Genomic DNA, 20,159 nt, shown 5'->3' on the forward strand with positions numbered 1-20,159 from the left:
CCTTCCTTTCCAGACTGATAGAAAGGGTCTCGGCCCAAAACATTGACGAGTTATTCCCCTGCATAGACCTGCTGCCATCTTGTAGCATGTTGTGCATCACTCAGGAGAATCAGGCAGAGGTTGATGAGCATGTGTGAGAATAGTTAATGAAGGAATGAGGACTGCTGGGATTGTTCTACCAGCCAGTCACCCAACCCAGGACATGTTCTCTTTTTATTACCACGATCGGGGAGGAGGTACATGAGGCTGAAGACACATACTTAACAGTCCAGCTTCTTCTCCTCCACCATTGGATTTTTGAACAGTCACTGAACCATCACATGAATACCTCACTACCTTTTAAATTTTAATTTATCATCATCATCGCCATGCACTGTGTTCTATGACGTGGGCGATCATAGTCTTTGGTCTTGATTGTTCTTGGCAAATACTTCTGCCAAAGTGGTTTGCCATTGCCTTCTTCTGGGCAGGTCTTTACAAGACAGGTGACCCCAGCCATCATCAATACTCTTCAGAAATTGTCTGCCTGGTGCCAGTGGTTGCATACCAGGACTTGAGATGCTCATATGACCATCCACTACCTGTTCCCATGGCTTCACGTGACCCTGATCGAGGGGGCTAAGCTGATGCTGCACCTTGCCCGAGGGTGACCTGCAGGCTAGCAGAAGGAAGGAGTGTCTTGCACCTTCTTTGGTAGAGATGTATCTCCACACAGATGTCTCTCTTCAGAGAGACATCAGACACAGACATCACACACATCTCTCTTATACAATATTCCTTATTGTAATTTAGAGTGTTTTTTATGCGTAGCACCACACAATTACAAATTTCACAACCTATGTCTAAATAAACCTGATTCTGATTCAGTATTTACCTAATGGGCTGAATGTCATTTTATGACATAATAGTTCTATGTCAACAGAAATATAAGAAAAATATTGATCCCTGAGGACGCCTGAAACCAAGTTCTTGATAAGCACTTGGTGTTCATATAATGTGGGAGGACTTCACGGGATGTGACTGAAACATTATCATATCAAGAGGCACATGATGAGTATAATGCTGACATTCACTGCACCTAGTACCGGTATCCCAGGCTTTTATTCCGAAAGACTGCTCGAGCCACTGGACAAGGGTCGTTGTGAGAATTGAAGAAGAATGTTATGTAAGTGACTTTGTTTTCCTTCTGATTTCAAGTTAAGCAAAAATAATTCTTTATGTATCAAGAATGAGTTCTTCCATATGTCCTATCTGATTAAGGTGCATATTAACAGCTGGCGGTTATTTCTAGAGTGGTGTTAAAATGGAGAGGAGATAACGGTTCAAGCAGATAGTAAATGCTATACATTTTTAGATTTTATGATCATCATTACTGGTGTTGCCTTTCTATTCTAAATTTATTAACTGCATTCCAGAATGATAATGAACTTGAATTCTCCTTTCCAATCTTTGTCACAACATGAACCATAAGAAAATTATTATCAATCTAAATTTATGTCAGGATACATAACCTTTTGTGATCTGGTGTTGATCTCTCACATTTTGTGTAGTTGACGCAGATTACACAATAGTTTTCCTTATATTTCATATGAGAAAAAAAAAGGAGGCACTGCAGTTCTTCAGGTCAATACTGTCTCCTAGAACAATCCCATTCAGTAGTTTGGAATTATCTATGGAGATAAGCTATCTTATGTATTTATATTCACTATATTTTTATTATTGTGTCTTTATGTTAGTCTGTTTTTTATATGCGGCATCAGATCCGGAATAATATTATTTTGTCTCCTTTAAACTTTTGTACTGGACATTACATTAAATAATCTTATTTCTTGAATTTATTTTTTAAGTATATTTCTTACTGCAATTTTCAGTAATTTTTTTTATATATTGCACTGTACTGCTGTCAGAAAATAGAAGTTCACAACATATGCCAGTGATAATAAACCTGACTGTGATTTTGAGGGAGCTCTGATTTGACTGCTTTTCAAGAATCACACATTATATCCCGGAAAAGATTAAGCCGACTTTTCAGATACAGTGGAGATATGTTGGAATGAGACTTTAATGAAATGAAAAGAAACAAGACTACTGTCACAAACATGACAACAGAAGTTTGTGCAAGCTAATTCAGATGTTTATGTTGATGACAGCATTTAAGGAGGAATAAAAGAAAATTCTTTGCTTTTGGCTGGGAAATCCAGAACAGGGAGATGTGAGTTTAAAATTGACAGCTTAGATAATTTTGTATGCTTTGTAGAAATTGCATTCAACCTCAAAGATCTAATAAGGCCAGGTGGTTGATTGGAAATTGCAAAGTTGCAGTTGGCAGATTTTAGTTAGATAAGACTGTAAGGGCAAATGGAACAGAGGTGGGGTGAGTGAAATACACTACAAGCAATATAATTGATTGTTCTCGCATGGTCAGAGCTCACCCATTTTCTTGCAGCAAAAATGGAAATAAATGAAGAATCTGTCCCCTACTTTCTGCCTGTTTGTCTATATCCTCATGGAATCCTTAAGGGAACAGGAGTTAAAATGTTCAGAACTTCCCCGAGAGGAGGAGAGTAGTACTGAAAGGCAAATGGAACTCAAGCAAACAGGAAATACACTTCAACCAATATAACTGATTGGATTCATGGCTCTAACTTGGCTGGACGTACACCCATTTTCTTAAATGCAAGCAGAGCAGAGCTAGTTGTTGAGTGCCTCATGGCGACCCCCATGGATAGCGTAGTTGCCCATAGGGTTTTCATGGCAAGACACAGAAGTAGATTGCCAGACGTTACTTCCGTGCAGGTACTGCTGCTGCCCAGGTCGGGATTTGAACTAAGGATCATCTGCCTCGAAATCCAGTGCTGATGCCACGACACCATTCAATTACTGCTGTTTAGGAAATGACAAGGAAGATTCTCTTCCTTCATTTCTGTCAGTTTGCCTTTATCTCCATTGGAATCCTCAAGGGAACTGCAGCCAAAAATTTCAGGAGCTCCCCAAGAGCAGAATAGTATCGAAACTCAAATTCTAAAGTTAGTAAGTTATTAAATGCAGCTTCAACAAAACGTAGGTCAGAATGATTCCAAATAACTCCTAAACCAGGGACTCCACAAGTTCCTGAGTAACTGGATCCTTGACTTCCCGACCAATATACTGCAATCTGTAAGGATAGGCAGTAACTCCTCCACCACGAGGACCAAAACTGCTGCTACAGATCAAACGTGAGGAAATCTGCAGATGCTGGAAATTCAAACCACACACACAAAATGCTGGTGGAACACAGCAGGCCAGGCAGCATCTATAGGAGAAGCACTGTCGACGTTTCGGGCCGAGACCCTTCGTCAGGACTAACTGAAAGGAAAGATAGTAAGAGATTTGAAAGTAGTTGGGGGGGGGAGGGGAAAATGCGAAATGACAGGAGAAGACCGGAGGGGGTGGGATGAAGCTAAGAGCTGGAAAGGTGATTGGTGAAAGTAATACAGAGCTGGAGAAGGGAAAGGATCATAGGACGGGAGGCCTCGGGAGAAAGAAAGGGGGAGGGGGGAGCACCAGAGGGAGATGGAGAACAGGCAGAGTGATAGGCAGAGAGAGAGAGGTGCTACAGATTATGTCCTCACCCCCTACTCTATTCCCTGTAGACTCACAACTACCTGTAGAAGCCCCCGGCCCCCTACTTTACTCCTGTAAAAGCATTCCTGCGTAAGTCCAGCAAAGTACTTTAAAAAGCAACAAGTTTTTCAACACGTGTCTTTGACTGGAGTACGGCGTAGACACAGTAGAAGAGTTCCTGCGCAAGTTCAGAGAAGAGCTTTAAAAACCCAGTCCCCATAAAAGAGGGATACTGTCTAGAGGAGGGGACACTGTGGGAACGGCCATTGTCAGAGTGACAAGGCTGTAGCTCAACAGGGCTTCAGTGAGGCGGAGGCAAGGTGGGTAGGCAAGTTCATTCCTGGTTTCTCACTTTTTTCTTATTTAACCCTTGAGAAAATAGGTGTATGTCTATAGGGTCAGCATTCTGTTCCGGGTGTCAGATGTGGGATTTCTGGGAGACTACCAGCCTCCCCAATGGCCATGTCTGCACCAGGTGCATCCAGATGCAGTTCAATGGCCTTTGGCTTGTAAGGGTAAGTGCAGAAGTGCTAGACTGGAGCTACGGGGACGTAATAACCCCAAGACTGCAGGAGACAGATGAATGGGTGACTATCAGGAGAGGGAAGGAAGAACAACTGATAGTGAAGAGTATCCTGTGGTCATCCCCCCCAACAGTAAGTACTCCATTTTGAGTACTGTTAGGGGGATGACCTACTGGGGGAAACAACAGAAGCCATGTCTCTGGAACTGAGTCTGGCCCTGTGGCTCAGAAGGGTAGGGAAAGGAAGAGGATGGCAGCAGTGATAGAGGACTCTATAGTCAGAGGGCAGACAGCCGATTCTGTGAATGCAAGAAAGAAACACGGATACTAGTTTGCCCCCCAGGTGCCAAGGTCTGCAATGTTTCTGAGCATGTCCACAATATCCTGAAAAGGGAGGGTGAGCAGCCAGAAGTCATGGCACATGTGGGTACCAAAAACATAGGTAGAAAAAGGGAGGAGGTCCTGAAACAGAATACAGGGAGTTAGGAAGGAAGCTGAGAAGCAGGACCTCAAGGGTAGTAGTCTTGGGGTTGCTGCCTGCGTTGCAAGACAGTGAGGATAGGAATAGAATAAGGTGGCAGATAAATGTGTGATTGAAGAGTTGGAGCAGGGGGCAGGGATTCAGATTTCTGGATCATTGGGTCCTCTTTTGGGGCAGGTGTGACCTGTACAAAAGGGACAGGTTGCACTTGAATCCGAGGGGTGAAGAATCAAGGACTGGAGGTGCTGTATTTAAATACATGTAGCATTCGGAATAAGATGGACAAACTTGTGGTGCAGTTAGAGACAGGTCGCTAAGACGTGGGCATCACTGAGTTGAGGCTGAAAGGCGGCCATAGTTGGAATCTTAACATCAAAAGATATACTTTGTATCGAAAGGACAGGCAGGAAGGCATAGGCAATGGTGTGGCTCTGTTGGTAAGAGATGGAATTATATCTTTAGAAAGAGGTGACCTAGGGTCAGAGAATATTGAATCTTTGTGGGTGGAGTTAAGAAACTGCAAGGGTAAAAATAAGCATTATGGGAATCATATATAGTAGCCAAGATGTGGGGTTGAGGTTGTAAAGGGAGCTGAAAAGGCACGCAAAATGGGTAATGACATAATTGTAATGGGGAACTTCAATATGCAAACGGATTGGGAAAATCAGGTTGCATGTCAGATCGTACGAGAGGTAGTTTGTTGAATGCCTACGAGGTGGCTTTTTAGAAGAGCTTGTGCTTGAGCCTACTGGGGAAAGGACTGGATGTTGTGTAATAACCCAGATCTTATTAGAAAGCTTAACATAAAGGAACCCTTAGGAGGCAATGATCATAATATGATTGAATTCATATTGCAATTTGAGAGGGAGAAGCATAAGTCACATGTATCAGTATCGCAATGGAATAAAGAGAAGTACAAAGGCATGAGAGAGGAGCTTGCCAAGGTGGACTGGAGGAGGCAGGGATGACACCAGAGCAGAGATGGCTGAAGTTTCTGGGAATAGTTCACTAGGCGTGGTTTGGATATATCCCACAGAAGAAGCAGTTCACAAATGGCAGGGGTAGGCAACCATGGCTGACAAGGGAAGTTGAGGACTGCATAAAAGCCGAAGAAAGCACATATAAGGTAGCAAAAGTGAGTGGGAATTTGGATGATTGGGAAGCTTTTAAAAACCAACCAAAGGCAACTAAAAAAGCTATAAGATCAAATATGAGGGTAAATTAGCCAATAATACAAAGCAAGATACTGATGAGTAATGGCTGACAAGCGAGTGGGAATAAAGGGGGCCTTTTCTGGTTGGCTGCCAGTGACTAGTGGTGTTCCTCAGGGATCAGTATTGGGACTGCTACTTTTCACTTTGTTTTTCAATAATTTGGATAATCGGACTAATGGCTTTGTGGCAATAGGTAGTACTGAGGAAGCAATGCGATTGCAGCAGGACTTAGACAAAATGGAAGAATGGGCAAAAAGTGGCAGATGGAATACAGTGTTGGAAAATGTATGATAATGCATTTTGGTAACAGGAACAATAGTGCAGACTATTATCTAAATGGGGAGAAAATTGGGGTGCAAAGGGACCTCATGCAAGACTCCCAGAAGGTTAATTCACAGGTTGAGTCTGGGTAAAGAAGGCAAATGCAATGTCGGCACTCACTTCAAGGGGAATAGAATATAAAAGCAAGGAGATAATGTTAAAAGAAGGTGGATGTGTAGAAGATGTTTCCTATGATGGGGATATCCAGAACTAGAGGGCACAGCCTCAAAATTGAGACGACCTTTTAGAATAGGAGGAGGAATTTTTTTTAACCAAAGAGTAGTGAATCTGTGGAATGCTCTGCCACAGACTACAGTGGAGGCCAAGTCCATGGGTATAATTAAGACAGAAGTTGATCGTTTCCTGATCCGTCAGGGCATCACAGAACACAGGTGTGTGGGGTTGAGTGGGATCCGGGATCAGCCATGATGGAATGGCAAAGCAGACTGGATGGGCTGAACGGCCTAATTCTGCTCCCATGTCTTATGGTCTTCTGGGCTGCGTGGCCAGACTCTGCTCTAACTCCTCCTACAACTTTGCACGATAGCACTGTAGTGGGCCGTATCTCAAAGAACGATGGGTTGGAGTACAGGAAGGAGATAGGATTTTGTCACCAACCTTTCTCCCAGTGTCAGCAAAACAAAAGAGTTGGCCATTGACTTTAGGGAGCAGTCCACCTGCTCCTGTTTAGGTCAATGATTCTGACGTCAAGTTATGATAAGCACGTTCCCGTCTGTATCAAATGTATTGAGGAGGAAAGGTTTGAGAGCTTCAAGTTCCTCAGAGTGAACATCACCAGCACCAGTGAACATTCCAATCACTTTGACACTCTGGCCAAGGAAGCTCATCAGTGCCTTTATTTCCTCAGGAGACTAAAGTTGTCTATTACGTCTCCTTTGACTCTCACTAATTTTCATACATAACCCCACAGAAAGAATCCAATCTTTATGCATCATGGCCTGGTATGGGAACTGCTCTGCACATGACCACAAGAAACTGCTGTGTGTTTGACATAGTTCAGCGCTCACGGAAACCAGCCATCCACCTCCCCCTCCCCCACAGACTGCCTACACTTCTCACCGCCCCAGTAAAGCAGCCAGCATAGTTAAAGACCCCAACCACCCTGAACCTCCCTCCCATTGGACAGAAACACAAATCAGGGGTTCCTATCCTTTTTTATGACAGGGACCCCTACCATTAACTGAAGGGTCTGTGAATCCCTGCCTTCAGGCGTGCACCACCAGGGTCAAAGACAGTTTTTATCCTGGTGTTACAAGACTATCTAATGCTTCCCTGGTACAATAAGACGATCTTGATCTCACAATCAACCTTGTTGTACCTGCACCTTCATATCCATCTGCATCGTAATTTCTCTGTTCTCTAACACTTTACTCCACACTGTTACAATTTTACTTTGTACTACTTCAAAGTGCCGTTTTTTTCTCAGTACATATGAAACAAGGATCTCATTGAAACCTTTCGAATGCTGAAAGGCCTAGACAGAGTAGATGTGGAAAGGATGTTTCCCACGGTGGGAGAGTCTAGGACAAGACAGCATAACCTCAGGATAGCGGGGCGCCCTTTCAAAACGGAGATGCGGAGAAATCTCTTTAGCCAAAGGGTGGTGAATTTGTGGAATTTGCTGCCACGTGCAGCTGTGGAGGCCAGGTCGTAGGGCATATTTAAAGCAGAGTTTGATAGGTTCTTGATTGGACATGGCATCAAAGGTTATGGGGAGAATGCCGGAAACTGGGGTTGAGGAGGAGATAGAAAAACATGAATCAGCCAAGATTGAATGGTGGAGCAGACTCAATGGGCCAGATGGCCTAATTCTGCTCCTATGTCTTATGGTCTTACATGACAATACAGAATAATTTATCACTTTTAATGGAAGCGAATAACCAGAGAGATCCCTGGTTTCAGTTTACCGTTTCACAAAAGATGAATGCAAACACACAGTTCAGATACACAACCCACAAGTATTTCTGTGCTTCCAGCACAGGCATAACATGCCCATATCTTACCTTAGAAACACAGAAAACCTACAGCAAAATACAGGCCCTTCGGCCCACAATGCTGTGACAAACATGTACTTACTTTAGAAATTACCTCGGGTTACATGTAGCCCCCTATTTTTTTAATGCCTCTTAAAAGACCCTATCGTATCTGCCTCCACCACCGTTGCTGGTAGTCCATTCCATGCACTCACCGCTCTCTGCAGAAAAAACTTAACCAACATCTCCTCTGTACCTACTCCCCAGCAACTTAAAACCGTGCCCTTTTGTTTTAGCCATTTCAGCCCTGGGAAAAAGCCTCTGACTATCCACACGATCAATGCCTCTCATCATCTTATACACCCCTATCAGGTCATCTCTCATCCTCTGCCGCTCCAAGAAGAAAAGGCCGAGTTCACTCAACCTATTCTCATAAGGGATGCTCCCCAATCCAGGCAACATCCTTGTAAATCTCCTCTGCACCCTTTCTATGGTTTCCACATTCTTCCTGCAGTGAGGCGACCAGAACCGAGCACAGTACTCCAAGTGGGGTCTGACCAGGGTCCTATATAGCTGCAACATTACCTCTCGGATCTTAAACTCAATCCCACAAATGATGAAGGCCAATGCACCATATGCCTTCTTAACCACAGAGTCAACCTGCACAGCAGCTTTGAGCGTCCTATGGACTCAGATCCCAAGATCCCTCCGATCCTCCACACTGCCAAGAGTCTTACCATTAATGCTGTATTCTGTCGTCATATTTGACCTGCCAAAATGAACCACCTCACACTTAACTGATTTGAACTCCATCTGCCACTTCTCAGCCTAGCTTTGCATCCTATCAATGTCCTGCTGTAACCTCTGACAGCCTCCCACATTATCCACAGCACACCCAACCTTTGTATCATCAGCAAATATACTAACCCATCCTTCCTCTTCCTCATCCAGGTAATTTATAAAAATCACAAAGAGAAGGGGTCCCAGAACAGATTCCTGAGGCACACCACTGGTCACCGACATCCATGCAGAATATGACCCGTCTACAACCACTCTTTGCCTTCTTTGGCAAGCCAATTCTGGATCCACAAAGCAAGGTCCCCTTGGATTCCATGCTCCCTTACTTTCTCAATAAACCTTGCATGGGGTACCTTATCAAATGCCTTGCTGAAATCCACATAGTCTACATCTATTGCTCTACGTTTCATCAATATGTTTCGTCACATCCTCAAAAAATTCAACCAGGCTCATAAAGCATGACCTGCCTTTGACAAAGCCGTGCTGACTGTTCCTAATCATACTATGCCTTCCCTAAAACATATGCCTTTGGAATATGGAAGGAAGCCAGAAGAAATCCACACAGTTGTGATGAAAACATACAAACTTCTTCGAAACAGCAGAGGGAATTTAACTCTGATCACTGGTTCTATAAAACTTCACACTAACTGCTACACCACTGTGCCAGTATATACGCAGCTCACCCTAAAAAGCAAAATCTGCTCTGTTCCAATAGTGTGAATAAATCAAACCCTCTTTGACAACGTCTACAGTTAAATTCAAATTGCTTATTACTTTTCATGCCAATTACAACAGTCAGAAGAAGCACAGAAACATCAACCTTGACATTGTTTATAGATCAGGTGAGCAAATTCAAAAGGACACTTGGTTCTGAAATTGAAAATAAGTGGATTGGTAGGGAGAGATAGACCAACATGCCAGAACATTGCGTAGGAAAGCTCCTGTTCATAAACCTAAACTGATCTGTTGAGTTTGTGTGCTTTTATTGAGAAGTAGTTAACTGAAGGGGAGTTGCAAGTCCAGAAGGCAGGGTTTAATGACATGGAAAGGAAAATCTCAAACTTTGCCCAGCTGTGATTAAAGATCATTGGCCGAAATACTAACTCTGTTTACTCTCTTCATAGACGCTGTTCGACCTGCTGAGTACTTCTAATGTTTATTTCAGAATCTCCTGCATCGAAGGTATTCTGCTCGCAATACAGGAATAGCAAAGTAAGGCAGGTAGTGTGTGGCTGGAGAAATAAGAACATTAAAAATATGAGCAGGAATACATGAAGATTGGCTTTATTTGCCACATGCACATCGAACCATACAGTGAAATTCACTGTTTGTATCGAAGACCAATACTGTCCGAAGATGCCTGCAAGTGTTGCCGTGCTTCCAGTGCCAACGTAGCATGCTCACAAGCTACTAAACCATATGTCTTTGGAATGTAGGAGAAAACTGGAGCACCTGGAGGAAACCCACGTGGTCACGGGGTCAACGTACAAAATCCTTACAAACAGCGGCAGGAATTGAAGCCAGATTATGGCCACTATGTTACCATGACGCCCTAGGCTATCTGGCCTGTCGAGCCTGCTCTGGCATTCAATAATATCATGACTGATCTGGCTGTGGACTCAATACATCAACCTACATTTTCCCCATAACCCTTATTACACAAAAATCTAAGTTTGTCTCAAGTATATTTAATGCTGTGGACCCTAATGCTTCCCTGGGCATTTGTGAATTCCACAAATTCACTAATCTCTGGGAAAAGCAGTTTTTTTCTCATCTCCATCTTAAATCTATTCCCCTGAATCTTGAGGCTATGCCCTCTAGCTCTAGTCTCACCTACCAGTAGAAGTCTTCACATTCACATCTGAACCAGTTCTGGAATATTGAATCACAGTTTTAGTGCATGACATACTTAACACAAAAGGGGCTGTATACTTGCAACAACATTAGCCAATTATTTGGAGGACAGTTGGCACCTAGACAACATATTACTGCAGTAAACTCATACTGAAATAAAGAGCAGATCAGAGAGGTGAGGAGGTAGATAGGGGAAACTCCGAGCAGCCTATATAGATCTGGACAGGACATGCCTAAATGCACGAACTAGATCAGACAAACACAAAGGACAATAAGAGAGGAGCACTGACAGAGACTTAGCCTGAGGTGGCAGGACCAGGTATGGAAACCCCAAGCAACAAGGCATTCAGGTAAGACTAAGGATAGGAGATGATGGAACATTAATCTGATGAAGTTGCAATGATGAAGTTGCAAAGGTGAGTCAAATAAAGTATCTATTTGGAGAAAATTAAAGAACAATATACAAGGGTTTCAGTTCTTTTTGTGTTGGCTATAACTGCACTGTGGATTCCGTCTATCCACAGCAGGGGCTCCCAATCTTTTTTTCATGCCGTGGACCAATACCAACAAGCAAGGGGTCCGTGGACCCTAGTTTGGGAACCTCTGATCCAGAGCCACTGCAGAAGCAAGGTAACCCAAATGTTAGTCGTAGTAGCAGTGCGATCACTTGAGCCGAGAATGATGTTCCCCTAAAGAGTTGTCCATTGGTGGGTCCTCAGGTGGCTCTAGAAGCTGAACTGGGATCCACATGGCCAAGTGAAGTGTGGGCATGGGTAGCTGGGCTGCAGCATGTAGACAAACTTTGCTGACTCCTATACTCAAGCATAAAAGAGAACTTTACACTCGACATCTGCAGACCCAAGGTCAACTGGGCAATCTAACTATCTACAATTGTCCCTGATGACTACAACTGCAAAAGGTGCATCCGGCTGCAGCTCCTGACAAACCGTGTTAGGGAACTGGAGCTGGAGTTGGATGAACTTTGGATCATTTGTGAGGCAGAGGCAGAAATAGACAGGAGTTTCAGGGAGATAGTCACCCCTAGGAGTCAGGAGACAGGTAACTGGGTGACCGTCAGGAGAGAGAAGAGGAATAGACAGGAAGAGCAGAGCACCCCTGTGGCCATTCCCATCAACGATAAGTATACTGTTTTGGATACTGTTGGTGGGGATGACCTACCAAGGACAAATTGCAGTGGTCGCGTCTCTGGCACCGAGACTGGACCCTCAGCTCAGAAGGGAAGCAGGGAAAAGAGGAGAGCAGTAGTGATAGGGGATTCGATAGTTAGGGGGACTGATAAGAGGTTCTGTGGGAGAGATCAAGAATCCCGAATAGTCTGTTGCCTCCCTGGTGCCAGGGTCCGCGATATCTTGGATCGAGTTCTCTGTATTCTCAAGAGGGAGGGTGAGCAGCCAGATGTCGTGGTCCATGTAGGGACCAATGACATGGATAGGAAGGAGGAGGTCCTGTAAAGAGAGTTTAGGAAGTTAGGTGCAAAGAGGAAGGACAGGACCTCCAGGTTGCAATCTCAGGATTGCTACCCATGCCACGTGCTGGTGAGGCTAGAAATAGGAAGATAATGCAGCTAAATACGTGGCTAAGGAGATGGTGCAGGAGGGAGGGCTTCATGTTTCTGGACAATTAGGCCTTGTTCCAGGGAAGGGGGGACCTGTTCCGACGGGGCGGGTTGCACCTGAACTGGAGGGGGACTAACATCCTTGCGGGAAGGTTTGCTAGTGCTGCTCCGGGGGGTGGGGGGGGGGGGTTAAACTAAATTTGCAGGGGGAGGGGAACCAGAGTGTTAGAGCAGATAGTGAGGTGGAGGAGGATAAAGGTCATGCGAGAACTGCAAGTATAGTGAATGGAGTAAGGCCAGATCTAACATATAAAGAGGCTTTGAGGAAAGAGAAGCAGAATAAAGGATGTAAAGGTAGTAAGGTAGAAGGACTAAAGTGTGTGTACTTCAATGCAAGAAGCATCAGGAACAAAGGTGATGAACTGAGAGCTTGGATACATACATGGAATTATGATGTAGTGGCCATTACAGAGACTTGGCTGGCACCAGGACAAAAATTGATTCTCAATATTCCTGGATTTCAGTGCTTTAAAAGGGACAGCGAGGGGGGAAAAGGGGAGGAGTGGTGGCATTACTGGTCAGGGATACTATTACCAGCTACAGAAAGGGTGGGTAATGTAGCAGGATCCTCTTTTGAGTCAGTATGGGTGGAAGTCAGGAACAGGAAGGGAACAGTTACTCTATTGGGAGTATTCTATAGGCCCCCTGGTAGCAGCAGAGATACCGAGGAGCAGATTGGGAGGCAGATTTTGGAAAGGTGCAAAAATAACACGGTTGTTATCATGGGTGACTTTAACTTCCCTAATATTGATTGGCAGCTGATTAGTTCCAATGGTTTAGATGGGGCAGAGTTTGTTAAGTGCTCCCAGGACGGATTCCTGTCCCAGTATGTTGACAGGCCAACTAGGGGGAATGCCACACTAGATCTAGTACTTGGTAATGAACTGGGTCAGGTCACAGATCTGTCAGTGGGTGAGCATCTGGGGAACAGTGATCACCTCTCCCTGGCCTTTAGCATTATCATGGAAAAGGACAGAATCAGAGAGGACAGGACAATTTTTAATTGGGGAAGGGCAAATTATGAGGCTATAAGGCTAGAATGGGATAATGTTTTTGCAGGGAAATGTACTATGGACATGTGGTCAATGTTTAGGGATCTCTTGCAGGATGTTAGGAATAAATTTGCCCCGGTGAGGAAGATGAAGAATGGTAGGGTGAAGGAACCATGGGTGACAAGTGAGGTGGAAAATCCAGTCAGGTGGAAGAAGGTAGCATACATGAGGTTTAGGAAGCAAGGATCAGATGGGGCTATTGAGGAATATAGGGTAGCAAGAAAGGAGCTTAAGAAGGGGCCAAGGAGAGCAAGAAGGGGGCATGAGAAGGCCTTGGCGAGTAGGGTAAAGGAAAAACGCAAGGGATTCTTCAATTATGAGAAGAACAAAAGGATGACAGGAGTGAAGGTAGGACCGATTAGAGATAAAGGTGGGAAGATGTACATGGAGGCTGTGGAAGTGAGCGAGGTCCTCAATGAATACTTCTCTTCGATATTCACCACTGAGAGGGAACTTGATGACGGTGAGGACAATATGAGTGAGGTTGATGTTCTGGAGCATGTTAATATTAAGGGAGAGGAGATGTTGGAGTTGCTAAAATACATTAGGATGGATAAGTCCCCGGGGCCTAACAGAATATTCCCCAGGCTGCTCCACGAGGCAAGGGAAAAGATTGCTGAGCCTCTGGCTAGGATTTCTATGTCCTCGTAGTCCACGGGTATGGTACTGGAGGATTGGAGGGAGGTGAATGTTGTTGTCCCCTTGTTCAAAAAAGGTAGTAGGGATAGTCAGGGTAATTATAGACCAGTGAGCCTTATGTCTGTGGTGGGAAAGCTGTTGGAAAAGATTCTTAGAGATAGGATCTATGGGCATTTAGAGAATCATGGTCTGATCAAAGACAATCAGCATGGCTTTGTGAAGGGCAGATCGTGCCTAACAAGCCTGATAGAGTTCTTTGAGGAGGTGACCAGGCATATAGATGAGGGTAGTGCAGTGGATGTGATCTACATGGATTTTAGTAAGGCATTTGACAAGGTTCCACACGGTAGGCTTATTCAGAAAGTCAGAAGGCATGGGATCCAGGGAAGTTTGGCCAGGTGGATTCAGAATTGGCTTGCCTGCAGAAGGCAGAGGATCGTGGTGGAGGGAGCACATTCAGATTGGAGGGTTGTGACTAGTGGTGCCCCACAAGGATTGGTTCTGGGACCCCTACTTTTTGTGATTTTTATTAACAACCCGGATGTGGGGGTAGAAGGGTGGGGTTGGCAAGTTTGCAGATGACATGAAGGTTGGTGGTGTTGTGGATAGAGTAGAGGATTGTCAAAGATTGCAGAGAGAAATTGATAGGATGCAGAAGTGGGCTGAGAAGTGGCAGATGGAGTTCAACCCGGAGAAGTGTGAGGTGGTACACTTTGGAAGGACAAACTCCAAGGCAGAGTACAAAGTAAATGGCAGGATACTTGGTAGTGTGGAGGAGCAGAGGGATCTGGGGGTACATGTCCACCGATCCCTGAAAGTTGCCTCACAGGTAGATAGGGTAGTTAAGAAAGCTATGGGGTGTTAGCTTTCATAAGTCGAGGGCTAGAGTTTAAGAGTTGCAAAGTAATGATGTAGCTCTATAGAACTGTGGATAGGCCACACTTGGAGTACTGTGTCCAGTTCTGGTCGCTTCACTATAGGAAGGATGTGGAAGCATTGTAAAGGGTACAGAGGAGATTTATCAGGATACTGCCTGGTTTAAGAAAGTATGTATTATGATCAGAGATTAAGGGAGCTAGGGCTTTACTCTTTGGAGAGAAGGAGGATGAGAGGAGACATGATAGAGGTATACAGATATTAAGAGGAATAGATAGAGTGGACAGCCAGCGCCTCTTCCCCAGGGCACCACTGCTCAATACAAGAGGACATGGCTTTAAGGTAAGGGGTGGGAAGTTCAAGGGGGATATTAGAGGAAGAGTGGTTGGTGCGTGGAATGCACTGTCTGAGTCAGTGGTGGAGGCAGACACACTACTGAAATTTAAGAGACTACTAGACAGGTATACGGAGGAAATGAAGGTGGGGGGTTATATGGGAGGCAGGGTTTAAGGGTCGGCACAACATTGTGGGCCGAAGGGCCTTACTGTGCTGTACTATTCTATGTTCTATTAAAATCAACTCCTAAATAACAGGCATGCCTTTTGGTCAACTGAACTGAAATAGCTTATTCCAAATCTTTTCTCTCTCTCTCTCTCTTAAGCTTGAGGACATGCACCACCAGCCTGAAGGACAGCTTCTTTCCTGATATTATAAAACTATTCATTGGATCTTGAGTATGGTAAGGATGAACTCTTGACCTCACAATCGGCTCTGTCATGGCCCCTGTGCTGCACTTCCTCTGTAACTGTAACACTATATTCTGCATTCTGTTATTGCTGTTCCTTTGTACTACTTAGCTGTACTTACCTTGTGAAATGATCTTCATGGATGACAAAAAAAGCAAAGGATTTTCACTGTATCTAAGTCATGTGACAACAATAAACCAGTTACTAACATTTACCATTTAGGCAGATTTCACATGACTTGGTGACAATTTTTCAAAACACTCATGGAAAGTGCCTTTGAGATGTTCAGTTGCATTAAAGGCAAATAATTGGGGTTAACTAAGTAAATACTATTTGAAAGATTGAAGATCTATCCTTTTTCAAAATTCATGGAATTTTCAACCTCTAACATAACTTTCTACAGCAAGATCGGATTGATCCCACTGTGACGCTCAAGATATTTTTAATAAAGCAAAATATTCTGGTGAAGTTTTGTCAGAAAACATTTCACATGGCCAGAAACAAGAAAGTTTATGACATGCTAACATACTTACTGGTCCAGTGCCTTGTAATAAATATCTAGGTCCTTGTTAGCCAATTCTGTTGTTCTCATTTTGATCATCATTTCTCTGAACTTTTCCTCAGCATCTCTGTACTGATCCTCTCTCAGTTCCTTTCTGAAGTGAAGAATTTCTTCTTCAAAGCCTTTCTGTCGCCCTTGGGCCAGATTTCGTTTCTTTTTGCAATTATCTAGTCGTTCTTCCAGTTGTTGTCGTTCGCTGTCATCCAAAAGAAAAGTACTTTAGGCTTGGATGTATAAAATAATAATATAAATTGCCCACACAAATATCAACAAGCTTCATATGTCAGGAGAATCTACTCAGAACATTATGATTTTTGGTTGGAATAGTGAAGTAGCTATTAAAGCCACCGCCTTGTAGCTCCAGCTAACCGGGTTCAGCACTAACCACTAATACCGTTTGTGTTCAGCTTGCACATATCCCCTGCAAATGCATGGCTTCTACACCCAGTAGCCACATTATTAGGTGCATCTACTTGTTAATGGAACTATCTAATCAGCCAATCATACGGCAACAACTCAATGCAGTAAGCATGCAGGTGTGGTCAAATGGTTCAGCTGTCGCATAGACTGAATGTCATAATGGGAAAGAAGTGCGATCTAAGTGACTTTGACAGTGGAATGATTGTTGGTGCCAGACAGGGTGGCATGAGCATCTCATAAACTGTTGATCCCCTGGTATTTTCATGCACAACAATCTCTAGAGTTTATAAAGGGACTCAGCCCGAAACACTGATGTTTGTTCATTTATGTAGGTGCTGCCTGACCTGCTGAGTTCCTCCAGCATTTTGTGTATATTGCAAAGTTCATTAACATACTTAAAAAGAAATCATGCTCAGTTGTGGGCAGCACTGTGAGGTCAATAGATGCCATACTTCCTTGTTGTATTTGGACTAAATTGTTTGCAGGGTAATTTCAGAGCAAAAGGTTAGCCATGTTGTGGATTCCATCCACCAAGAGATACAATGGACATTATCTGCACCACACAGAAACTTATCAATCAATGACTGTTCCAATATGCACAAAAATTGTGGATGTGACCAACAAGCTCACCCCCCAATCACATATTCCACATACTCTTTGCTGGAGGAGAGTTAATCCTTGGAATGACAAAGAAACTGTTCAACAGCCATCATCCTACCCCTAAGTCCAAGGTCACCCCAGCTTCAGACATTTTCTTACACTAAGTAGTTGTAATGCTGCTGGTGCTAAAAGATAGGTTCAGCTCAGTACTGAGGGGATGTGTCCACTACATGGTCAAGTTTTCACTTACCCCCTGAGCTGATTTACTCCCATCTCTCCCATCTCTTTCAGCCGCTCTTTCCTCTTGGACTCCACAACTTCCAATTCTTCCATCCTTTTGCGCAGCGTCAAATTATCTTGCAACCACCGCTCCTCGAGCTGAGGCAAAAATAAGCGAATTACAGCATTAACAAGAGAAAATCTGCAGATGCTGGAAATCCAAGCAACACACGCAAAATGCTGGAGGAATTCAGGAGGCCAGGCAGCATCTAGGAAAAAAGTGCAGTCGACATTCCGGGCTGAAACCCTTCTCGGTCTCGGTCTGAAACGTCGACTGTACTTTTTTCCATAGATGCTGCCTGGCCTGCTAAATTACAGCACTATGTAATTTCAAATGCATCCATTTGCCAGTGCCCAAAGAAAGTGAATATTTGCAGTCTAAAATCTAATGGAAAAAAATTGCAACAGATAAGAAATAAATAACTAAATGCTCCACATGCAGAAATTCTGAAATGAAAACAGGAAGTTGGAGACATCCACACACATTGACGGGAGCAGACAGGAGAAGCTGCTCTGACAGGACACCACCGCTCCGAATCATTAAAATGTTTCCTTCTCCAAATATATTGCCAGACCTGCTGAACTGTTCCTGTGTACCCTTTCAGCAGTTATAAAGAGAAAGGATGTATTAGTACAAAGCTCCATTGCTTTGTGTAATACATTATAAGCTCTAAGCTATGCAGAGTGGACATTACAGGGTGCTTCATGACTTGAGGACCCGAGTTCTAGGGAAAGGTTGAATAAACTAGGACTTTATTCCCTGGAGTATAGGAGAATGGTGATCTTGTAGCACTTGTTGCCATGTGCAGCTGTGGAGGCCAGGTGGTTGGGTGTATTTAAGGCAGAGATTGATAGGTTCTTGATTGGACATGGCATCAAAGGTTATGGGGAGAAGGCCAGGAACTGGGGTTGAGAAGGACAGAAAAAAAGGATCAGCCATGATTGAATGGCGGAGCAGAGTCGATGGGCCAGATGGCCTAATTCTGCTCCTATGTCTTATGGAATAAGGGGACACTTGATGGAAGTATACACAATTATTAGGGTTATAGACAGGGTAAATGCAAACAGGCTTTTTCACTGAGGTTGGGGGAGACTAGATGAGAGATCATAGGTTAAAAGTGAAAGATGAAATATTTAAAGGAAACCCGAGGGGAAATGTCTTCACTCAGTGGCTGGCGTGAGTGTGGAAGCAGAAGTGGTGGGTACTGGACTGATTTCAATATTTAAGAGAGGTTTGGATAAGTATATGTACAGAAGGGAAATGAAGGCTCAATAGGACTAGGCAGAAGAACTGTTTGGCATGGACTAGATGGGCCAACAGTCCTCTTTCGGTGCTGTAGTGCTCTATGACTCTAACAGTCTCAATTCCAAAGTATTTCACATCTTCCAAAAGCAACAAGCATTTATTGCTACAACACAGGGGTTCAAGGTCTAAATACTGACTTGATGACCTAGTGATCGACAGCCAAATGCCGTTCGACTCCTCCACATAGACAGCCTGAACACTGGTCAAGTCTGCATGAAGTTAGCTCAAGTTGTGATGGGAGCACTGTAGTGTCTGCAAGCTCATGTGAGAATCAATGCAGGAAACCAGTTCAATAAGCAAGTCCTTTTACAAGCCGAATATATTGAACATGGATGGAGTTGAGCCCATTTTCACGTTGACTAAAATAATCTTCAGTACATACCATGCTTCATGCTGATTGGCCATTTACATAACACCTTGAGAAAACAACAGCCAATAGCATACCAGATAGACCATTCATTCTCTATCATTGTCACAGGGAGATACAGCACAAAAGTAGGGCCATTGTCTCACTGGCTCTTTATGGAGCATCAAGCACCCAATTTTTCCTAATTCTATTTTATTTACCTTACATTCCCAACAAAACCCCCTTCCTCAAAGTCTGACATTTGGGGCAATTTACGTTGGCCAATGAATCCATGGGATGTATGAGGGAAGCTTATGCAGTCACAGAAGAACATGCAAATTCCACACAGAAGACACGGAAGGTCAGGAATGAATCCAGATCACTGGAGATTTGAGGCAGTAGCTCTACCATCTTTCCATTGTGCTGTGCCATGTACCATGATGCACTAAGATCATGGCAGATCTAAGCTTGAATTCAATCCATGTTCCTGTCCCATGATTGTTGACTTTTCATAACAGTCCAAAACCAGTTCTGATGAAGAGTCTCAACAGCCCAAAATGCCAACTGCTTATTTCTCTCTATAGATGCCGCCCGACCTGCTGACCTCCCACAACATTTTGCGTGTCTTTCCCAAAAACAATCTGTCTACCCATTTACAAACAAGAGAAAATCTGCAGATGCTGGAAAGCCAAGTAACACACACAATGTTGGGGGAATTCAGCAGGTAAGGCAGCATCTATGGAAAAGGGTAAACAGGCCGAGACCTTTCTATTCATTTACTTATTGAGGAACAGGCCCTTTGAGCCTCACCACCCAGCAACCTCCGATTTAATCCTAGCCTAATCACAGGACAATTACAACGACTAATTAACCTATCAGCTGTTAGGTTATTGGACTGTGGGAGGAAAC

General features: G+C 43.9%; 1 protein-coding gene across 1 annotated transcript in view; it reads right to left on the minus strand.

Moving 5' to 3' along the window:
* Positions 1-20,159, minus strand: part of rad50 (RAD50 homolog, double strand break repair protein) — a 166,891-nt gene that overhangs the window by 27,134 nt on the left and 119,598 nt on the right. Inside the window, exons 21-22 of the mRNA XM_073067338.1 lie at positions 17,570-17,697; positions 16,271-16,495 (exon numbers count right to left, since the gene is read on the minus strand). Of these exons, the coding sequence (XP_072923439.1) occupies positions 16,271-16,495; positions 17,570-17,697 (353 nt within the window). The remainder of the gene's footprint in view (positions 1-16,270; positions 16,496-17,569; positions 17,698-20,159) is intronic.

This window comes from Hemitrygon akajei, chromosome 15, assembly GCF_048418815.1.
Source record: "Hemitrygon akajei chromosome 15, sHemAka1.3, whole genome shotgun sequence".
In the NCBI taxonomy this organism is placed as follows: domain Eukaryota; kingdom Metazoa; phylum Chordata; class Chondrichthyes; order Myliobatiformes; family Dasyatidae; genus Hemitrygon; species Hemitrygon akajei.